Genomic DNA, 24,823 nt, shown 5'->3' on the forward strand with positions numbered 1-24,823 from the left:
GACTCACCCTGTATTTGATATAAAGAAAATTAGCAATGTCAATAATTCTTCAAAATTTTGACAATAAATAAAAAAATATGGCATTAATAAACCATTGCTGTTGTACTTATTTTTATTTATACAGCGAGTTGAACTTGATACGATCTTCATACAAAATTGGTTATAACTTTGTAGATACCCTGTATAACATAATAAACCTTTATATTTTTGTGATGGAAAAGTTAACAGGATTTTGAATATAAAATAAAATATAAGTAGGGTGTTCCATTTAAAAAAAAACATAAGTTTGGTCTGCCATTGTGTTATCGAACACCCTGTAACATTCTAACTAATTTTGTAATGCTCAAAGTTGGCTACAATTTTTGTTATTAACTTTTATTACTACAGCGGATCTATTGAGCTTTACCCCACCAATCAATCACCCTGTATACGACTGGTTTAAAATGCCTTAAATTATTAATAATCCCTTTCTGCAAAATAGTAATAGATAGAAAATAAGGGTGCAAAAAATACTGTTTTTATTCAATGTTTTTCAACCACTTTGGTTGCAAGTAGAACCTTCATAATTCGCTTAGAAAATTCTTACCACATACTTAAACCGTCCACCAAATTTCAGTAAAATCGACTTAATAGATTTTGCATAATAATTTTGCAATCTAAATGTTTTTAAAAAGGTTCAAATTTTTTAAAAACTTTTTGAACAAAAAGTAGACCATTTAGTTAGAAGTTTGCTAATTTTTTTACATATAAAGAGGTTCTCTACCTATCTAATACACTTTACAGAATTAAAATCGGATTATTTAAGCGGCCTCAGCATTGTTTTAAAGTTATAAACAATGTTTAGGTAGGCTTATAAACAAATACAGTGGTGAGGACGTTTGAGTTGGAATAAATTCATTTTCTTGAGAATGGGCGACTATGGAGATAAATCCCGAAACAGATCGATTTTTATGTTTAAATTATAATTTTTGGCATAAATATCATACTAGTGACGTCATCCATCTGGTTGTGATGACGAGAACCGTCGATCAAGACCACGGATTGGCCTCTAGGAAGAGTTAAGTGACAAATATTTGGTGAAATCTAATTTAGATTTCATTGAAGCAAATTTTCTTCTGATTTATCTCCAAAACACACATCCGTTTCTAAACTTGTGAGATTCATATTTTATTAAATCTTAGATCTCCGTTAGTCTCAACACAATCATAATCATACAAACAAGTTACAATATTTGTTATGTTTGTATTCCGGGTACGATTTTTATAATTGTCTTCTGAATAGAACATGTTTAGTAACTTGTAATCAGTTTTACACATATTTATGTACGTGATTCTGCCCACTATTGGAGTCGTCGATGAACCCATCCCATGTAGGAATATACATTATGCCACAATTTTTTAAAACCACTCTAACCAGTGGGCGCACTTTGTGACATGTGGTTTTAGAATATACAGCGTTCTGCGAAGGGTATTCAAACGAGATGATTTGATGTACAGTATAGTCTGCAAATATTATAAAAAGAAGAATCCGGAATTGTGGTGAATTTCGACTATATTTAATCAACGATTTTTCTTAGTGATTTTTAGTAAACATAATACGGCACAATGCAGGATCTCCTACATAAGTAATATACCTACTAATATAGTTTATGTATAAATTTAAAATGTATAAAACTCCTTATCTACAGCTGCTCGGAAGAGTTGTATTAATCTGCATTTAACAAGGGCGGATCCAGGGAGGGGCCATGGTCCCCTCCGAGAATTAAAAAAATATAAATTTAAATATTTGCAGTTCAAATGCTTTTAGTTTCAAACACATGTATATGTACAAAATAGGAGATAAATATATTGTCTGGACTAGAATTGAACAAAAGCATTAACGAAAGCGTCAAGAATGACATAGGATGTTTTGCAAATCAAAATGTTGATAATTTTACAAAGTACCAATTTTTAGAATGACCTTTGCAGCCATCAAAATCGTATCAATTTCCATATTCTGTACACACATAGAAAAGAAATGAAGCATTACTTGGGTCACCAGCACTTAGAACAAAGAAGTTTGTTGGTACTTTCGCACAGTCAAAAGAGATTGTTTATCAAGTATTGCGTTTTATTTTTCTAACGAAAAATATGGTCACAATAAAGGGATGATAGCCCAAAGTCTTGTCACGAAACCTTTAACATGTTTAGTCAAACTCATCGTCAAAGAAGGAGAAATACAAACTCATGAAAAAACATCATACCACAAGGAGTGCGTTTAGGTTGGGCAGAATTTTCTACAAAGTTATCGCAACCTGCAAACGTCAGTCATTAACCAGATATACTCTCAGAGGTCTAAATAGGTACAAGAAAATAGAGAAAGACTACGACTAATAGTAGAGTCTATAATGTTCCTAAGTCGACAAAATATTTCTCTAAGAGGCTATCGTGATGATAGCCTTCTGCTTCTGGGCGAAGATGCTGGACCTAACAATGAGGGGAATTGTTAAGGTTTAAAATCGCATCAGGAGATAAAACTCAAACAACACCTATCCACGGGATCTTCTCGAGCAACATACATTAGTAGTACCAGTCAAAATCAATGATAGCATGTTGTGATAAAGAAATAATTGAATAAATAATGAATCAGGTTCAAAGTGCAAATTATTACTCTGTCCTATTTGACGAAATGACCGACGTATCCTAGGTGGAACAGCATTCTATAAATGTGAGATACAGATACATACACAATAACAACATTCGTGAAGACTTTGTCAAGTTCATTGACGCTTATGAGAACATAAAAATAATTAGTGAAAATCAGAAAGAGGGGAAGAACAAGGCCTGACAGGAGAAGCATTAGGAAAAACAGTATTAAACTTGTTGAAAGAACTGCACTTAGATCCGAAGAAATGTGTCCTGACTTTAATAATACTTTAATAACGATAGGTTTTTGAATGTGTTTATGAGACTCAAAAGTTTATGAAAAGTGCCTTAAAATTCACCACTGTAACCCAACTTTTTAAAAAATTTCCCTGGCCCTCTGGTACCCCTCTCAAAAAAACTTCATGGCCCCTCCCGAAAATCTGTCCTGAATCCGCCCTTGGCATTTAAACCACTCACTTAAATTTAACAACAATGGCACTCTCATTCTTCCTATACTTCTTTCTCCTTTATCTTTCCCTCTATTATCAATCTTAACATTTTAGTCAGTTAGTTCTTCATCTACTTTTGCTCTGATTGTGTTGTTCTGGTTGATATTTTCGATCGTTTTAATTATTCCTAGAGGTACCTCTCTTACGTACAATAAATAGATAACGTCTTTTAATTTGACCCTGTCAAATGCCTTTTTAAGGTCGAAGAAACATAAGTATGCCGGTTTGTTGTATTCTAACGATTTCTCTTGAACCTGCCTTATTATAAATATAGCGTCGGTGCATGATCTTCCCGACCTAAAACCTTGTTGTTCTTCTGCTAATGTTATAATTGTATTCAGTTTGTTTGTTATCACTTTGGTCGTTAATTTTAGTGTTGTGTTTAATAAATTAATTCCTCTGTAATTCTCCGGGTCCGATTTTTCTCCCTTTTTGAAAGGAGGTATTAGGATGCTTGATCTCCATTCTTGTGGTATTCTGTTTTGTTCTATTATTTTTTGGGTTAATTCCTTTTGTGCTCCGTAGAAGTCGTGTTCCATCTGTTTTGAGAAGCTCTGCCACCTTTTTGTTTGTCTGACTAAATTGTTCGTTTCGTTTCTAATTCGTTTATAGTGGTTGTATGCTTGTTGCGTTTGTTTTATTGTGTATTCTAAAAAGGCTTTCTTATTTTCATCACATTTTATCTTCACTTCCTCTCGAAACCATGGGGTTTTCTTTTTTGATATATTAGTATTCGTTACTGTCCTCTCTCTTTTTTCCGTTTCCATTACTCTTCAAGTTATTGTGTTTCTGCGTTAATTATGTTACTTTTGAGTTTTCCCCAGCTTTCCTCGATGTTATCGTTTTTTAATATTCCATTCTCAGCAATCTTCTCTGATGTTCTTTTGTAAAGTTTTTGTTTTTTTTTTGTAAAGTTACTAATTCGGATTTTAACTGATCTGAATATTTAGCCATTATATGACCAATATCTCGCCATTTTCTTCGATTATAAGTTTTAATATCTCTGTCGAAATATTATCACGGCTAACAGCTTTCTTGTACGTTACCAGTTCGGTAGTCTGTAATACTTTGACTTTATTATTTTTGGCCTTCACCTTCATCTAACACCTGTTGTTCCTCTCGTCTATCATCTTTCCACGTCAAGAAAAATACAATAAGTATTTAAAAAAATGTTACGTTTCGCTGTCAATCACATTTAGTCCAGGAACCGAAGCTTTTCACCCCGCAATTTTTACAGAATAGATCAATTTGCTTGAAAATTTGACAATAAGTAGTGGATAGTCCAAGGATCAAAATCTATATGATGACGAAAGGCGCTTTTACCATGGGGGTGTTTGCCACCCCATCTCGGGGGTGGACATTTTTTATTATATTTTAGCCGCAAAAGTTGATAAAAACATTAATTCTAAGCAAAAAATGTTCTATACATTTTTCTGATACAATTAATAGTTTTCGATTTATTCGCTATCGAAAGTGTTCGAAAAAATCAATGTTTTTCGATATTATACTCATTTACGATTCACTCAATTTTTACCGTAGAAAAAATTTTTTCAAATTAAGTTCTTGATAATTAAATAACCTACAATTTCATATTTAAACATTTTTTCGCATCTCTGATGCGAATCTTTCTGTTCTGAAGAAAATGGCATTTTTTACCAAACTACAAAAATTCGTTATTCGCTTTTAACTCCAGTTTTTTTAAAACTATTCATTCTAAGCCAGTCAAGCTTCTGGAATATATTAATAATACATAAATAAAGAAGAATGAATAAGGCCAATGACTAAAAGCACCGCTAACTTACATTATTATGCTTCCAATTGGATTTCTTCTTTTATTTTTCAAAAAAATATATTGATTTGTTAACCGTAACTTTTTATCTTTCATACTAGAAAGTTTGGCAAAAAAGAATTTTGTATACTTCAAATCCAATAGGATTGTCAGGGCAGACATTTTGTATTTCGTAAATATTTGATGGCAAGTGGCATATATTTATTTGTTTATTAGCCCTTATTTTCCCTTATTTTAAAAATGTTCACACCACCATTAAACTGCACTCGTCTCTCGTCTCAGGCTCCTCCAGAGGCTATCAATCCTATTGAATTTCGACAGGTTTTTACAAGATCTATAAGGCTATTAATATTAAATCCTTTTAAAACCCTCAGTCGCAAAAAGAGGTGACTTTGAAAGGGTTGGTAAATGCAGTTTTTGCATGTTATTATAAGTTTTAATTGTAAATAGCTCACTCAAATTTTGCCGTAAAAACATTTTTGCAAAACAAGTTTTTGGGAATTAAATAAGCTACAATTTTATATTTAAATATTTTTTCGTATCTTTGATCCTAATTTTTCTATTCTGAAGAAAAGGGCATTATTTACCAAACTACAAAAATTCGTTATTCGCTTTTAACTCCATTTTTTTTAAACTAATCATTCTAAGCCGGTCAAACTTCTAGAACCTATTAATAATACACAAATAAAGAAGACCAAATAAGGTCAATGACTAATTTTAATTAGGGTGGTGAGTAGGAGGAAGTTTCCGATCACTTTTTCTCTGAAAAAAATAGGGACTGACATTCTTTTTATTATTATTGTTAAGTCACTTAATTTTTGAGGTAGAGACTATTCTTTTATTTCTGGAGATAGATATTCTTAAATACTTTAAAATAGTTTGAACAAGTTATCCTCGAAAAATGCATAGTGTTCCCGTCTGTTGACTTTGAAACTACAATATTTAGCATTTGACGAAGAAGAGCTAACATATAATAAAGTATAACTCGGTTACTATTGGTCTTAAAGAAAATTTAAAAAATAGGTTTTGTTTATTTTTTCAAAAGGTAGATTTTTGTTAAGCAAAGTTTTTTTTTCTCTGATTTTGGCCTTGGTTTAGAACTAGAACCTTTAGCCACGTAATTGTATAACTTATCACTAAGTCAGGGGAGTAATGTGTAGTGTGTGTGTTGAGTAAGTGTCGTGTTACTTTGCAAAGTCGACGTCATTGTCTTTGCAAAGAGACGCTAATTGTATCCGAACGTCTGCGGTCCCTCCGGTGAGTACCGATCCCACAAGGACAGAAACTATATTCATTTATTAATTTATAATAAATGAAAAATTTCTCACCCTGGTGAGATTCGAACCCACAACCTTTCGGATTTTTTCGATCCAAAGGCAGGCGCTCTTACCACTGAGCCACGGAGGGGGTCGTTAAGCAAAGTTGTTTTCATAAAATGAAAACTTTTTAAGTTATTAAAACATCAGAAAACTGAGTTAAAACATTGATTTTTTCGATATAAAACTAACACTTTCGATAGCGAATAAATCGAAAACTATTAATGTTATCAAAAAAATGTGTAGAACGTTTTTTGCTTAGAATGAATGTTTTTACCAACTTTTGGGGTCAAAATAAGATAAAAAATTTCCACTCCCGAGATGGGGTGGCAACCACCCCCATGGTAAAAGCGCCTTTCAGCCTCATATAGATTTTGATCCTTGGACTATCCACTACTTATTCTCAAATTTTCAATCAAATCGATCCATTCTGTAAAAATTGCGAGGCTTTGTCCTATTTTAAGCTTCATTACTTGGACTAAATACATTTCCATCAAATCTAATTTTTAAATATTTAAAAACTGTTGCACTTATCCTTGCAGCGCTCTGTAGGTTGCCAAGAAATGGTCGTGCGATTGTAATTTACGGATTTGCATTTTGTTGCTATTTTCAGCACTTCGACAAAGTTGCGTGGGCCAGTGTTATGGTCAAAACATTGGAGTTTATTAAATCCTGTTCGAAAAAATTTGAATACTGGTCACGACAGTTGAACTTGAACGTTTCTTACAATGTTAATATTACGAATGCAAGAGAATGGGGTTGTGGACCTGAGAGTAGAGTTGTATGTTTTTATAAAAAATTTAATAAGGAAAAGTATACTTATCATATAATAAGGCAAATAACAGTTGTCTTGTTTCTCCATTCGGCGAAATAAGTTACATATCGAAAACTTAAATACTGGACAAAGCACTAAAGCACTAAAATCGGCCTTACCTCCGAAAAAAAGGACAAGACGGATCTTAATAATTCTTTTTGCATTCGATTCGTGAATGTGCCAGAAAACTTTGTGAACCGCAGCCATGATAATATTGAAAAACTGCATACAAAAAATGCATTCTTAAAGTGCATCTCAAACAGACAATAAAAAATTCAGAATTCATCAATTATCATCGGAAATGAGTTCAATTTTGTTACTCGTGGGTTCTTGGGGTCGCTGAAAACGAATATGACGTCAAAAGTGATCTCCGGAGTACCTGGTGCCCAGGGTACCTACTGTTTACCTCGTCTTGTGAAGTTTTCGGCAAATTCATTAAAAATTAGTCAAAAATCAGTACTCGGGGGTTTTTGGGGCCGCTAACGACGGATATGACATCGGAAGTGATTTTCGGAGTACCTGGTGCCCAGGGTACTTACTGTTTACCTGGTCTTGTGGAGTTTTCGCCAAAAAATGTATTAAAAAATTAGTCAAACATAATTAGTCGGTGGTTTTTGGGGTCGCTAACGACGAATATGACATCGCAAGCGATCTCCGGAATACCGGTACCCAGGGTACCTACTTCTTATCGAGTTTTCGGCAAATTCATTAAAAAATTAGCCAAAAATCATTACTCAGGGGGTTTTTGGGTCGCTGATGACGAATATGACATCGGAAGTGATCTACGGAGTACCTGGTACCCAGGGTACCTACTGTTTACCTCGTTTTCAGGAGTTTTGGGCAAATTCATTAAAAAATTAGTCAAAAATCATTAGTCACGAGTAGTGTTGCCCAAAATCGGTCTTGGTCTTGCAGTCTTGGTCTTGTTCTTGCGTTTTAGCAAGACCAAGACCAAGACCGCCTTATTTTAGCAAGACCAAGACCAAGACTGACCGTGCAAGACTAAGCCTGCGAGACTCTTGCGTCTTGCAGTTTGAGTGTCGTTTTATGGAATAATACAGGGTGTAACAAAAATACAGGTCATAAATTTAATCACATATTCTGGGACCAAAAATAGTTCGATTGAACCTAACTTACCTTAGTACAAATGTGCACATAAAAAAAGTTACAGCCCTTTGAAGTTACAAAATGAAAATCGATTTTTTCCAATATATCGAAAACTATTGGAGATTTTTTATTAAAAATGAACATGTGGCATTCTTCTGGCAGTAGTATCTTAATAAAAAATTATAGAGAAATTTAGACACCCATAAAAATTTTATGGAGGTTTGGTTCCTTTAAACCCCCCAAACTTTTGTGTACGTTTCAATTTGATTATAATTGTAGTACCATTAGTTAAACACAATGCTTTAAAAACTTCTTTGCCTCTTGGTACTTTTTCGAAAAGTCAGTATTTGTCGAGATATTTTGCATATTATTTGTCAAATCCACCACATATTTGTATATGGCCACATATATTATGTTATGTTCATCTGTGATATAGCCAAGTACGATTATGGAGACTTGATAATAATAGGAAAATTTATTTATGACTTACATTTTTTTAGGTATATTTTGAACCATATTAAACAAGAAGTCACATCTCGATAAAATGTGCCTTATCGAAAAAATACAAAGCAAAAAAGTTTTAAAAACACTGTGTTTAACTAATGGTATCGCAGTAATAGTTTAATTGGAACGTACACAACCATTTGGGAGGTTTAAAGGAATAAAACCCCCATAAAATCTCTACGTAAACATATTAGAAAAGAAGCCGCAACTCGATAAAAACTGCCTTGTCGAAAAAATACTAAGAACCAAAAAAGTTTTAAAAATATTGAATTTAACTAATAGTATCACAATAATAATTTAATTGGAACGTACACAAAAGTTTAAGTGGGTTTAAGGGAATAAAACCCCCATATCATTTTTATGGGGTGCACAAATTTCACTATAATTTTTCTTTAAGATATTCCTGCCATAAAAATGCCACATGTCCATTTTCAATAAAAAATCTCTAATAGTTTTCGATCTATTGAAAAAAATCGATTTTCGTTTTGTAACTTCAAAGGGCTGTAACTTTTTTTATGTGCATATTTGTACTAAGGTAAGTTAGGTTCATTCGAATTATTTTTGGTCCTAGAATAGGTGATTTAATTTATGACCTGTATTTTTGTTACACCTTGTATATTAGTTCGGGTATATGCTTAGAGACTATGAGATACAAAAAAATATGTAACAAAAATTTGGAAAATTGGATTTATCCGCATTATGAACAATACGATGAACACACATACCGAATTAAAAATATGAACACTTATTTATTGGATACGTACTCAGAGGTCATAATAAATTATTATACAATGTAAAAATAAAATATTTCATTCTTTCCTAATATCAGACGACACCTTCGCTCCAAAATTAATTACAGTTGAGCAATTGTCTAGATTTTGAGAATAGCAACCTTTCATAAAATAATCTTCTTGTGTTGTGTGACACGACACGACAGTATAATATATCGCATTGAAACTTTTAAAGAAGTATGTCGCCTATAAGGTGATAAAAATATAATACGAATACCATATGCACTGTTACGGACAACCACTCTATTGTTTTCATTATCCATATCGTAAAGACTAAACGTCCTACTTTTATACTGTTTGCAGGGTGTGCAATTAGATATTAGATCAATCGGCCAAACAAAATTTTTTGCTGAAGAAGCACTAGATAAGATAATGCCTGGCTACCCTGTATAGTCCATTCGCGCACGGTAAAATGTTACAAATCCTTCAAATTTCAAAAAAAGAGATATTTATTATTATATAAAAAGAGATATTGGCCGATGTGTGATTTTGCCATTGTTTTTTTTTATTGAAGAACTTATGAGAGGATGGGCGATCGGGCTGTATTAAAAACTAAAAAACAATGTTTTTTAAAATGAAATAAACAAATTACTTATCGACAACCGATAAATAAAGTTTAAACTTCAGTTTAGGCACTTCGATATTTCGAAAATAATATTTTTTACTTGTGTTTTTGAGCCTTGAAAATCGTCATTTTTCGATTTTTTTCAGTTTTAAATTGTTTATAACTCGGAAACGAATAACTTTAGACAAAAACTACAAAATACCTTTTTTGTTCCATATGATTCAAAGAACCTAAAATAAGTCTGCCAGGGCTGAAACAATTGATTTTTATAATTTGTTTAATTTTTTTTTTAAATAAATATAGAAATAACTCAGAAATTACGGCATTTCGGTATAGTAAATATTACGTGAAAATTAATTAGTAGTTATTATGGTTCAAAATGCAAAAATATACAGGGTGTTCTATTCAAATTACGAAAGTTCATTATATTTTCAAAAAAACGCAAGATCTGGCAACAATCTGTAATTACTACTATAATATCGGCCGCATTAGAAGACCTTTACCCACCAAATTCTATAAAAATCGTTCAAGTCGTTTCCGAGATATTTGAGGCGTTCCATACATAAAACTCACTCTGTATAAATGTTATTTAATTAAACTGCGTGTATTACTTTGTATTAATTCTTGTTAAAAAAAGTCAAATTTAAAATTTTCAACTAATAGCAAACAAAAATTATCAACTAATAACAGTGTCAAAGCTATTGCGTACTGTGCTGTAATTTAATTTGTATTTTTTTTATTTTTTATTTGAATAAATGGCAAATTGTAGAACTCTTTTATTCCATTTCATTTCATATACCTAATGTGAGAGTCCATCAATCCCTTTCTAGACAGATAATGTTCTTTAAAATACAGTCAAGTTTATGTCATTTGTTTGTTTTTTTTTTGTGTTTTCACCATGTTTTAGCACATGTCAGGTTATTAAATGCAAACGTTTATTAAGAAATAGACTGACTCCCGTGGGACATGGTAGATAGCCCAGTTAGTTAGAGTATAGGCAGGGATAGTTTAGATCGTGGGTTCAAACCCACCTAATGTGAGTTGTTTAATAATAAATAGCAATATGCTAGTGGGTAACTGCGAGACTTGCAAGACTCTTGCTGCAAGACCAAGACCAAGAATGGGAGTGCAATACCAAGACCAAGACAAGGTGTACTGGTGCAAGACCAAGACCAAGACTGTCCAAGTCTCGTCTTGGTCTTGCATTTGGGCAACACTAGTCACGAGATAAACAGTAGGTACCCTGGGCACCAGGTACATCGGAAATCACTTCCGATGTCATATTCGTCGTTAGCGGCCCCAAAAACCGCCGAGTAAAGATTTTTGACTAATTTTTAATGAATTTGCCGAAAACTTCACAAGATGAGGTAAACAGTAGGTACCCTGGGCACCAGGTAGTCCGGAGATCACTTTTGACGTCATATTCGTTTTCAGCGATCCCAAGAACCACCGAGTAACAAAATTGAACTCATTTCCGCTGATAATTGACGAGTTCTGAATTTTTTTATTGTCTGTTTGAGATGCTCTTTAAGAATACATTTTTTGTATGCAGTTTTTCAATATTAAATCATGGCTCCGGTTCACAAAGTTTCCTGGCGCATTCACGAATCGAATGCAAAAAGAATTATTAAGATCCGTCTTGTCTTTTTTTTTCGGAGATTCAGTGACTTATTGCCTCGACTATACAGAATTTCTTCTTTAAGTATTATAGTGCAGTCACTGAAGATTTTCACCTCCGATTTCGTTGAACCTCCATCGATTTTCATGAATGGTTAGAAAATACCTCGAAAAACAAGAGTGACATGGTGCCAACTTGCGGTCTTACCCTGGGGGTGAAAATTATTTTATTAAAAATAACCCCATAAATCGATACCCTCTTTGCTTAAAATTTTCTTAGAAGTAAAATTAGTTACCTATATAAAGTTATTAAAGTAAATCAATACTTTTTGAGTTATTAAAGACCAAAGGTTTTAATTTTTCGTGAAAAAAAAATGTACCTACATATGTTTTCAAGAGGGTTTTCATGAAAACTCAAAAACTATAATATAATGTTATTTTCCGAAAATACAAAAATAGATTAAGAATACCTGTTATCAATCGATAATGTGAACCTATTGAGCAGTAATTTTCTCATGAAAATAATCCTCTCTTCATATAATATATTCTCTCAGAACAATACTTCTTGACATAAGAAAAAGTAAACTGAAAAAGGGGGAAACTTCCATGAAAATTTATTAGATTTCACTTGATTGCACTCCTGTTCCCTTGCCATCTTTTCGTTCCAATATTGCCTAGATCATCATTTTGTCAAGCAAAAAACACTTTTTTAAAGCACTCTTTTGGTTTGTTATCTGTCACCCTTATACACAGACACTTTAAACTTTAAAAAGCTTATATTGCTATGAACCCTTGAGAAAAACAGATTTTTGCACCTCTCTGCGTCTTGTGTTTACAAAATTTGCATATTATTTACGCTTTTTGTTTGCATACAGAAATAAACGCACTTGGGAGTGTGACAGGAAACGTGCAGGAAAAGAATACGTGCCCAAGCACTAAAACCGTTTTGCATATCCTATTACGATGTGCGATGTGCATTCGGTGATGGATGCTTTTTCTTGTTGGGAAATTATCAAAGTATTTATTGGTAAATACGAGATATGTTAATGTTGTAGGAAGAAGTGAAGGTTTTTAACTTTGCCGTATGTTGATTATGTAGGTTGTGTCTTCTTAGCTTCTTAGTATACCGACAAATAATACCTTTTTCAGGACTTTTAGTAAAGAAATTTTTGACGTCACACGTCACACCTATAGTAGGGGAGGAAGTATGCTAAATTTGCAGTTACTCGGGCGTTATGGTGACCTATAAAAAAGTTTTCCATAAAGTGGGGGACTTTCCATTTTTAATTTAATTTTCCATTTCCAATAATCGTTTTTTCCGATTATAGCGCCATCTATCCATAATTCGAAAAAATGTTTCGAATAAAAGTTAATTATTTTTACGTAAGGAATCCAATTCTTCAATAAAAAATGGAGGCTTTTATTTAAGATTTTAAAGTAACACTCCACTCCACCTTCGTGGGGGGTGGTGTTTGGTGTCATTCGATAGATTTTTCAAAAATATTAAATACGTGTATTTGCGAAATACATTCACGTAATATTGCGTGGTTCCTATTTAAAATTTTAAATTTACCTCTCACCCCTCTCCGTGGGGTCGTGTTTGGTATCATTCGATAGATTTTTTTAAAATATTGAACTGGTATTTTTTAGTTTTTCCATCTGACGTTTATTTCTCGAAATATTCGCTTTTTTCTTGTGAAACTTTGTGACTCACCCATTTCCTTACCCTCCACTCAAACAAACCGTCAGATTTTTGAAAGAAATCTACACTGTTCTGCATGTATTTAACTTACCTTATCTTAATCTGGCAATTTCGAGTTTTTCTAAGGATAGATTTTTTTCGGACCCCCCCTTAACGAACTCCCCTGTATTAAGACCTAATATATGGTAGGGGTACATTTACAGTTGAAAAAGTGTATAGCACATTGCGCAGTGTCAAAATTTATACTCTAACTCTAATAGCATACCCATATTTTCAAAGACAACACCAGATACTTAGTCTCCATAGGAAAGGATTTACTATAAGGTCAATAATAAACACCCAAATAAAATCAAAATGTATTTACAGAACAATATACAAGTAAGGCTTTGCAAGATAAAAACTTTGGAGTGAAAATCAATGGTGAACTGATTAATAATCTTAGATACACTCACGATACTGTTATCCTAACCTAGGCGATAGTCTCCAGGAAGAGTTATAGGATTTGGTAAACATGACAAGAAGAGAAATTTCTAAAATAAATGCTTCGAGAACAAAATTTGTACATATTTAGTCGCCAATCTCACGACAATGTTTCCCTATTGATAGATGCACAAAACATGGGAGTTGCTCACTTTAAATATCTGGGATGCTATATTACAGAAAAAATAGACCCAAGTACCACATCTTGAACCTAAAATTACGTCAAATCATATAACTGCTGTATTTAGTCAGTGTTATTACATGATACCAAGACCTGGACTCTCGAGACTGATACGATCAATCGCCTAGAGGCGTTTGAAAGGTTGTATAGAAGAATGCTCAATTTCGTACCTAGGGCATGTTCCTAGAGGAGACCGGTACGCGTATTTCCGTTTGCGTGTTCATTTCAAGACATTGCGGTTTTGAAACGGACACCGAAACGGTGATACATAATATCTAGTTCCAAAAAGGTGTTGATTTGAAAGCGCCAACCCCCGAAATGTGCAAGGGTTTGTACCGAAACATGTGGCGTTGGAATTCTACAAACAAGTGCATAGAACTAATAGGTCTATTATTCGTTGCACGTGCTGTTTATCAACTTAGCTTTGAGGGTCGTGTTGTGTATTTAAGTTTAAGTAAATTATTTAAGGTGCATTCGTAACTCGTTGGATCCATGGTATTTTCAAAATCCTTCTATTGCACCATATCTAAAATGCTTCCAACTTCTTTATGTTGTCTACTTTCAGTGTCCATCTTTCCATTCCATACAAAAAAGTCGAGAACAGGTAGCATGTTAAGGCTCTTATTCTCAGCTCCAGAGAAAGGTCTCGATTAACAAACATTTTTTTCATTTTTATAAATGCTTTTCTTGCAATTTCGATTCGTGTCCTGATTTTTCTACCTTGGTCGTTGTTTTCTGTTACCCAGGTTCCCAGATATTTGTAGTTATTCACTCTTTCTACTTGTTTTCCCTCGATATCTAGCCTTCCTATTGTATGTTGCTTAGAATTAATCATAAACTTGGTTTTCTTAACGTTCATTCGTAGTCCATATTTTATACTGACTTGATGTAATCTATTTAGGTACTACTCGTTGCAGTGCTTCTAAACTGTCTGCAAAAATAGCGGTATAGTCTGCGAATCTTATGTTTTTCAAGAATTTTCTGAATATGTTTGCTGAACAATAATTGTTTAGCTGTAACTAAAATATGTTTTTAATATACATAACACTTTTAGTACATATATTGTTGTGCATTACTACAAAATGTATACATATCGTAATAGTTTATTTTGACAGGATATTTTGGCACTACTTTGAGTTTTTTGAAAAATTATAAAGAAAAAAAGAAGGTAACTTTGGTAACAAAATTGTTTTATTTCCACAGATCCAATGAATGACAATTTGTTATTCTGCAGATAGGAGCTATTTGTGATAAACAGTTCAAATAAAATAATGTTACAACTTAACACGTATTTGTGATAATTTTAGGCGCGAACTTCTTTTACAAACCAGTGCGCATTTCAAAATTAAACGTCTTGAAATGCACACGTGTTTGAAAGCAGATATGCTCCGCCGTTTACGTGCCGATTTCAAAACTACCCGGTCTTGAAATGAACACGGAAACGTAAATACGCGGTCGGTACGTACATAATCCTTCAACTTATCATGAAAGATAAAATCGAGGGCCGCAGAGGAATTGAAAGGAAGATATCATGGCTCAATAACATTCTCGATTGGATAGGAATACGCAATGCTGTACAAATATTTCTATTTACTGAAGACCGTGAACAATTCTCCAATGTAATTGCCAACATTAGGGGGACCTAATATGGCACCGAAAAATACTTCAATTAAGGGTCGGTTGTTCGAACGCTAATCAAAAATGGAATCAACTGTCATTATCAAATATTTAATTAATGTCACCAACTGTCAATATCAACTTTGATTGGGTTGCTGAGAAAACCTAATTATTGATTACAATTATGAGATTAATTGATTAGTTTATCAATTATGTTAATAATTGTTATGGTAATTAATCAATCAATTATGTTAATTATCATAATGATAATTAACATAATTGATTACAATCAACTGATTGGCTAACGAACAACGGATTTTGTGATTTGATGGTTGTTAAGAGGACTTGATTATAATCAACTTCTTGATTATCGTTCGAACAACCGGCCCTAAGTATACTATTATAATAATAGCATGATGCTAACTTATTATGTGACTTATTTAAACAAACACAAAACTATCGGAATATAATGAACACTCCTGGCATAACAAGGGGAAACCCTGTGCAAAAAAATATCTCTTTATCGATAAATTGTCGATGAACAATTTTTATTTGTGCACCTCACACTTTATCTTCTTTTTAGTGTGTCTTATCCTGTAAGAACTTTTCGTTGCGATCATCACGACCCATTTTGTTGTTTTCTATTGTTGTTTTTCCCACTCCATTGCTTTACATTTTTCAACCAGGACGTGTGTCGTCCCTCTGGTGCTCTTTTCTCTTCTACCTTCCCTTTTATATCCAATTGCATCACACCTGTATGTATGGATGATGTATGTATGTATGGATGATGTATGTATTGATTTCTTCTTGTGGACTAGTCTGTCATTACTCTGTTGATACTGTGATTTGTGAATGCGTGGGTTCGAGGTTGTTGCTCAGCAACTGATCACTGCTGTTCGATTGACTTCGTGATCTATGTCTTTCATGTCTTAGTACGCGGATGGTTTTTCATTATAATATTTCTGGTCGGGAAATGTCTGCAGCATGTCCTAACCCTTCTTGTGTAATTAGTACAATTATTCCAGTTTTTTTTACAATTTGATAGGGAAGTTTATTTAGGTTATATTATTATGTCTCGTACTGATGGATAAATATCTCGTGTACATGTTTATCAATCAATGCTTAGACTATCCCTATACACAGTAGTTTCATTCCGTTCAGGAATGTTACTCGAAGAAAGAAGATTTTTGACACCCCCCCCCCCCCTCCCACTCAACCCACTTAATAATTCAATTTGGTTTAACTCAGAGATTGTCAAACATCTAGTAGTTATTTTTAATAAATATTTATTTATTTTGTATATCATTTATTCTTATTTCCTTATATTTATATTTACTGAGCTAATATAGTTTTTGCCAGCAGTGTAAGATACCTGAGAGAGTGATCGAAGATCGTTTCCTGACGCCCATGATTTGTTGTTTTATTCAATTTGTTCTTCATTAGCAAGTATTCATCTTTACTCATTTTCAGTACATTATTCTTATCTTAGTATTTACCTTTTCTTGTCATCATCACTATTTACTTTGAGCTACCGTCTTCGACAGGCATGCAAAATTGGCCGTATCCATCCTTGAGTGTCAAGTTGTCGATCTCTTACATATATCGCTAGCCTAACTTTTTTCAGTTTGCCTCTGTCTCTCCATACTTCTAATATCAGTTTATCTCATCCTTTAATCTTCTCATTTTCTCTCTACAAATACTACTGCGAAAGTATAGTATTTTTGTTCCATCGGCTTCTCAACGTAGAAGCCCCTTTATTTTGCTACCCATTAGTTTTTTTCGCTCTTTCTACTTGTGTTGGAGTTTATTATTCTCTTTACTTTCACTTCAACAGAAGTTCTCTGTTTTTGTCACAAACTCTTTCTTGTCATTTATTGATATTTCTCCAAAGTAGCTCATTTTTTTCCTTCATAGTGTTAAGTATTTCTTCTTCGAGTATGTGTTACATAATATGTTTCACATTCTTCGATAACACCACCATCTGAAGTCTTTTTCAGTTTCATCCGTAATTGCTTTCTGTATTCCCAGTTTTCCATTGTATAAATTACTTTCATATTATAAAAGCGCTTCTGACCATCTCAATCCGTTGTTTTATTTCAAGTCTACGGTCCCATTGTTTATTTTGCTCACATACCAGGTAATTGTATCTGGTACTTTGTTTAAAGCTTTTCCTTTAACGTAGATTCGTTCGTCTTTAATCTTATTAGTACTGAGAATCATGATTTTTGGTTTTCTTTGTGTTCAGTGCCATTCCATACATCTCGCTGTACTGCATAGTGCGATCAAGATCAACCAAAATCTGCAGCCCTTTTCTGCTCTCCGCAAAGAGTACATATTATAATAAATAGAAATATCATAAACAATAATATTAATGATACGAATTTCCTTCATCATCATCTACCCGTTATTGTCCACTGCTGAACATAGGCCCCTCTAAGTTTCTCCATCCATGTCTCCATATCTTGAGCTACCATCATCCAGTTCTTGGCAGTTCTCTGTTCGTCAGTCCAGCGCGTTGGTGGTCGATCTCTGCTTCGTTTGTCCTCGTTCTACTATGATTTGTCTTTGATTTTTGTTCTTTGCCTATGGTATTATGGTATTATTGCCTGATAGTACTATGGAACGAAGTTCATTACTCCAACTCATATGTTTAAAGATAAAGGCAGATTTTGTTTTTATTTGATTCAGAGTTGGACCACCATCTCCATATAGCCTATTTCAGCATCCCATGCATCCTCAGTGAAGCTATGTAGTCACAACTCTGAAAGAAATATCAACAATCCTGCCTATTTAACTATAAAAACTATCATATGTTTAACTTAGATTTTACTATAAATATAATTTTTTCTTTTCAGATCAGCCTCCCAGCCGAGCGGCAGCTCCATTTTCGATTCGCTCAAACGAGTCCATGGAGCACTTTCCCCTTCTTCAAAACATCGCTCGACCCAAAAACAAGATGTGAAAAAATCCAAAACCAGCACTGAAATCAAAACTGTAGATAAGGATAGAGATAAGGACAAAATCAAAGATAGAGATAAAATCAAAAGCAAAGAGAAAGAGAAAGATACCGGGGAAGGAAAAAGGACCTGGTTCAGGAGTCCGTCAAAATCTAATCTTCGGAAGGAACCCGTAAGTATTTTTCTATATATTTTTTGTTTATAAAATAAATAAACTTTGTTAAATAAATTACAATTGATTGAAGACAGTTTGCTTGTTTTCTGTTGTTCGTCCCTCCCTGTATCACATTGTCATTCTCGTTGATCCGATAAGTTTTTCTGGTATATCAAACTCACGCATTAATTGGTATAGTACTGTTCTTTGACACTGTCTTATGCTGCCTTAAAGTTCACGACTAGGAGATGGGTTTCAATGTCAAAATCTAATGTTTTCTCGAGGATATGTCTTATTAAATGAATCCTGGTCAATTTTTAATTTTCCTGGAGTGAATCTGCCTGGTGCCTATTGTGCCCACAGTATAAACTGTAGCGTTTGATAGAGAATATTTGCTCATATCTTGTAAGAAGTTCTCCTTGTATATATGTATCTGTATATCCTTATATCTGTAAACTCCTTGCTCACTTTGTTTAGATTTCTGTAAAACTTTCGAGTTTCGGTTTGATTTAGCCCTTATATCGCTGGTACCTATGATTAATGTGGTTCCTAATACATTTCCAGTGAAAATAATAACTCTTTGATGAGTGTTGGCGATTACAATTTTTTTTATATGCGTGCCCGCGAAGATTATAACTCCCAAAATATTTGTAATGAAAAGATTTAGTTCATAATAGATGCCGACGAAAACAATTATTTCCCTTTCTGTTTCTGTTTCTGCCGACGAAAACAATTATTTCTGAGACCTTTTTACTAATTATAATTTTCGAGGACCCACAAACAGAAATGGTGTTTTTTGCCGATACTTCTCAAAAAATAAATTTTTTCGCTAACACTTCATTAGGGATTATAATTTTCACTATCATATAATCGAAAATAATATTTTTCGCGGCGTTCATTGAAAGTTCTACTCTTATCGGCATTTTTCGGAGTTATACTTTTCGTAGGCAGCGGCGATATAATTTCTAGCAGCTTTTCCGCCAATTTGTTTTCTTCTATATGTAATATTTATTCTTCTCTGTTGAGGTTCCAGTATCTTCTCTCCTTGTGCATTCTGCTTGATTTATCTTTAGGTATTCTCTATTTTTGGTATCTGTTGCTTTTTGGCACTCCTTGTTAAACCATTTGTTGTTTTTAACTGATATGGTTTTCCACAATAATTCCATTGCGTTCTCAGTTATTACACATCTACAGTTTGTCCACAATTTCTTCTTAAGTTTCCACCTCCTTCAAACTCTCCATTCTCTTGTCCATTTATTTCGTATATTCCGCAACAGTTTCAGTGTGCAGATTATCCACTTTAATTATGTCTTGTTTCATAGTTTATCCTGCTTTAGGTTTTATGTTCTTCTTCTGATTTTTGTAAATATCACATACCAACAAGGAAATGGTCACAGCAGTTTAAAATTTCACACTGAATAATTTAACAGATCCTGTACATGCCTTTTTCCGAGAGTCCCCAAGAATGTCTTACATCTGCGAAATTTTTGTTCTGTTCCATAATAATATGTTCCTCTCTGTCTAACAGTATATTTGAGTTATTTCGTTTACTTACTTCTTTGACTCTTTATGCAAATTGAACTTAAAAATTTCTTCTTCTTCGACTATTTCCCAATATGAGTTGACGTTTTCGTCCTCCATAGCACTCTATTCTCCCAGTCACCTTCTCTGAGGTCTCTATGTAAATTACCTAGTCTCTAGTTATTACCTATATAAGTTTTTATCTTGTAGCAAGTCTTCCTATCCGTCTTCTTCCCAGCGGACCCCAGTCCAATATTCTTTTCGACTACCACCACCAGTTTTTTGCAATTAAGCATTCTACTTCCATTCTGTTCTATATTTCGTCTATTATTATTCTATCTTCTCTAGCGATTTGTAGATGTTTTCTCATAAAGTTCAGTTCAACTGTTCTTATTTTATTTCGTATTGATGTTGTCATTATCCATACTTCTTCTCCATACTCCATTCATCAATATGCTACGAAATATCTTGTTTTCTTCTTTTGTTAGAGTGTTGTTCCATATCACTCCATGCTCCATGGAGTACTATCGTGGCTTGTTTTCTTCAAGCTATTTTCATTTCTATATCTTTCTTACAAATACCATCACAGTTTATCATTGAGTTGAAATACTTAAAAGATTTATAACTCTTAATAGTCTTTTTCTAAACTTAAGTTCAAATCTGCAATCTCAGATCCAATAAATAAGTATTCGGTCTTAGAAATATTTATCTTGCGTCCACATATTATATCTCATGTTCTTCCTTAAATATCGTTATTATACAGGGTGTCCCGAAAAGATTGGTCATAAATTATACCACACATTCTGGGGTCAAACATAGTTCGATTGAACCTAATTTACCTTAGTACAAATGTGCTCATAAAAAAAGTTACAGCCCTTTGAAGTTACAAAATGAAAATCGATTTTTTTCAATATATCGCAAACTATTGAGAGAGATTTTATGGGGGTTTTGTTCTCTTAAGCCCCCCCCCCCCCCAAACTTTTGTGTACGTTCCAATTAATTCATAATTGTAGTACCATTAGTTCAAGCCAGTTTTTATCGAGCTACGGCTTCTTTTTTCATATATTTTGATACAAATTTTATGGGGGTTTTATTCCTGTAAACCCCCCAAATGTTTGTGTACGTTTCAATTAAACTGTTATTGTGTTTTAAAACTTTTTTGCATCTTAGTCTTTTTTTGACAAATCACCTTTTATCGAGATGTGGCTTCTTTTTCAAAATATTCCTAAAAATGTAAATTATAAATAAATTTTCAGATTAGTAACAGGTCTCTATAATCGTACTTAACCATACGTACCATGTACCGGGTGTCCCAATAGAATGGCTCTCGGCCATATCTCAGGAACCGTTTATAGTAGAGCTTTGAAATAAAAAATTTTATAACAAAAGTTGCCTCAGGAAAAGCCTGGAAATTATTTTCATATTTGTGATACCACCGCTAGAGGGCGTAATTGAATACCAAAAATTAAAAAATCTAAATTTTACAAAATTTTCCTAATGAAGGGGCACTGGAAATCCGATCGTCGTATTCTTCATAAAATTCTACGCATATTTGATTTGACAAGTTTAGGTCTACCTTTGGAAATAAGAGGTGGGGGTGAGTGGGAACCTTGTTATGAAAAACTGGCTGTGAGTCCGGTTCTGCTTAATCAAATTTTGCAAACTTGGTCTTGTTGAAGACAGATCTTTTTCGTCAATGTAAAAGTTATGATTTCGAACCAACTTACTGAGTAATATGCCAGCTAGAAGGCGTTATTTAATTTTTTTCAGAAATCTAGTGTTCCTTGGAAAATATTAAATACAAACATGCATTTTTAATACCATATTACAAAATTAGACAAAATTAGCAACAGAATAGCGAAAACCGCATGTTAATACCTTTTTTCTATCTCGAGATATCTTACAAAACGTGTAAATTTAAAATCATAACTGTTACTGTCACCGGTAAAGGAAATTCATTAAAAGTAGTGTGCTATGGAAACAACAAAGAAACATTTTCCAGCTGTCAACGTATATTAGGTCTTTTCAACGCTTCTCATTTGTTTCGAGCCTCGTTCATATCTCGTATATTAATATTATACACGGATTATACGGCATATGACAGAGGCTCGAAACAAATGAGAAGCGTTGAAAAGCCCTATTACAAAGAAATAAAAACAACTATTTAGTGATGACATAAAGGTTCAAATTTTTGCCCATCATTTTCGTTGCAAACATTTACTCTTTCAAGAGTAGATTGAACAGCAGTCTCAATTTCTGCTCTCGATATGCTTTGAATGGCGTTTAGTATTCTCTGGATAATGTATTCTAGAGTAGTGTATGATGGGCAACAATTTGAATATTTAGGTCGTCACTAAGTAGTTCTTTTTGTTCTGTGTTATATTTAATTTTAATAGTATTGTTTCTCTTTATATTGTTGTTTTAATTAATTATATTTTTATACGTTGACATCTGGAAAATGTTATTTTGTTTTTTTCCACAGCACACTAATTTTCATTAACTTAGTTTACCGGTGATAGAACAGTTATGTATAAAATTTACACGTTTCTCGAGATATCTTGAGATAGAAAAAAGATATCGACATGCGGTTTTCGCTATTCTATTGCTAATTTAATCTAATTTTATAAAGTATGATTAAAAATGCATACTTGTATTTAATATTTTCCAAAGAAAACTAGATTTCTGAAAAAAATTAAATAACGCCTCCCAGCTGGCTTATTACTTATTAGGATGGTTCAAAATTATCACGCTTACATTGAAGAAAAAAAAACGGCCTTCAACAAGACCCAGTTTTCAAAATTTGATTTAGCAGAACCGGACTTACAACCATTTTTTCATAACAAGGTTCCCACTCACCCCCACCTCTTATTTGCAAAGGTAGAGTTAAACTTGTTAAATCAAATATGCGCAGAATTTGATGAAGAATGCAATAATCGGATTTCCAGTGCCCCTTCATTAGGAAAATTTTGTAAAATTTAGATTTTTTTATTTTTGATATTCAATTACGCCCTCTAGAGGTGGACCCACAATTATGAAAATAATTTCCAGGCTTTTCCTGAGGCAACTTTTGTTATAAAATTTTTTATTTCAAAGCTCTACTATAAACGGTTCCTGAGATATGGCCGAGAGCCATTCTTATTGGGACACCCGGTACAAATATGTGGTGGATTCGACAAATATTCAAAATATGTCGATAAACACTGGCTTATCGAAAAAGTACTAGGAGGCAAAAAAGTTTTAAAAACATTGTGTTTAACTAATGGTGCTACAATAATAATTTAATTGGAAAGTACACAAAAGTTTGGGGGGTTTAAAGGAACAAAACCCCATAAAATTTTTATGGGGTGCACAAATTTCACTTTAATTTTTTTTAAGATGTTGCTTACATAAGAATGCCACATGTCTATTTTCAATAAAAAAATTTTAAGAGTTTTCGATATATGAAAAAAAAATCGATTTTCATTTTGTAACCTTTTTTGGGTGCACCATTGTATATTCATTCCACCAACATTCGTTTGTTTTGGATTTTCGCGACAACGAATATTTCAGTATGCAACATAAAAAGTACGAAAGTAAATGGATCTAATAATTATTTCAATAAACAGCAATGTAATTTGCAATTTATTTTCGTTCTTCATATTTTGCATAATAAAGTATTCGTTGTCGAAATAATCCAAAACAGACGTATATTCGTGGAATAGGGTATAGGTAAGTGAGGTTCGTTCAATCAACCTATTTTTTACCCCAGAATCTGTGGTATAATTTATGACCAATCTTTTCGGGACACCCTGTATATTTCATATCCTTTTTGTCTTGTGAAAAGTGACTTGGTCATCTGCAAAAAGTAATGATGTAATATATTCTCTTGTACTGGTATGATCATTGTTCCACATTTTCTATGCCATCTTTTCCAATTTAAAAACTTAAAAATCTAAAAAAGGTGTTAAGTAGATATCTTAACTCAAATCTCTTATACTCAAGATTATTTTCTCAGTGTGTATTAGAAACAACCGACAATATATTGTTCTTGCTGAACATCTATAAATTTATTCACTGACCCCAACATTATAATTAGATATCTCATTTTTTTCTTGTCACTCATCGTTGCTACTACTTTACATTTATCAATAACCATATTTACAAACAATCCAGCGATAGGTTTAATTAGCTTTAAATACATTCAATGAGAATATTTTTCTTGTTTCTTTACAGATAAAGTCGTCCACGTCGTCGTTGAACGTCGGTGCGGGAGCTCAGAAAGTGACGTCTTCTGGTGTCGATCCGAAGAAGAAACGGCCTGCCACTGGTGTTTTTTCTGATGCTAATGTGACGTTTAGAAAGTGAGTTTTTCGTTTTTTGGTTATTTTTTGGGTATTTGGCAATTCTAGGTCGATTCTGGATAAACGCATAGGTTAGTGGCACTCAACATAAATATAGACTTGAATAGAGATTACTTTGTTTACAATTCAAAGTGAAATATCAATTATTAATTTATCTCAAATTTAAATTATTTTTTATTAATGACTGAATGAAGTTTGACATATTGAGCTTTAGACCAGTAAGGATCTGTTTTTA

General features: G+C 33.2%; 1 protein-coding gene across 4 annotated transcripts in view; it reads left to right on the forward strand.

The window, feature by feature from the left end:
- The window catches only part of LOC114328697 (centromere-associated protein E), a 419,952-nt gene that overhangs the window by 123,809 nt on the left and 271,320 nt on the right, over window positions 1–24,823 (forward strand). For all 4 annotated transcript variants that reach the window (XM_050655514.1, XM_050655511.1, XM_050655513.1 and 1 more), the window contains exons 3-4: window positions 18,472–18,745; window positions 24,461–24,588. In XM_050655514.1, the coding sequence (XP_050511471.1) occupies window positions 18,472–18,745; window positions 24,461–24,588 (402 nt within the window). The remainder of the gene's footprint in view (window positions 1–18,471; window positions 18,746–24,460; window positions 24,589–24,823) is intronic.

Source organism: Diabrotica virgifera, chromosome 7 (assembly GCF_917563875.1).
Source record: "Diabrotica virgifera virgifera chromosome 7, PGI_DIABVI_V3a".
NCBI classification, from domain to species: domain Eukaryota; kingdom Metazoa; phylum Arthropoda; class Insecta; order Coleoptera; family Chrysomelidae; genus Diabrotica; species Diabrotica virgifera.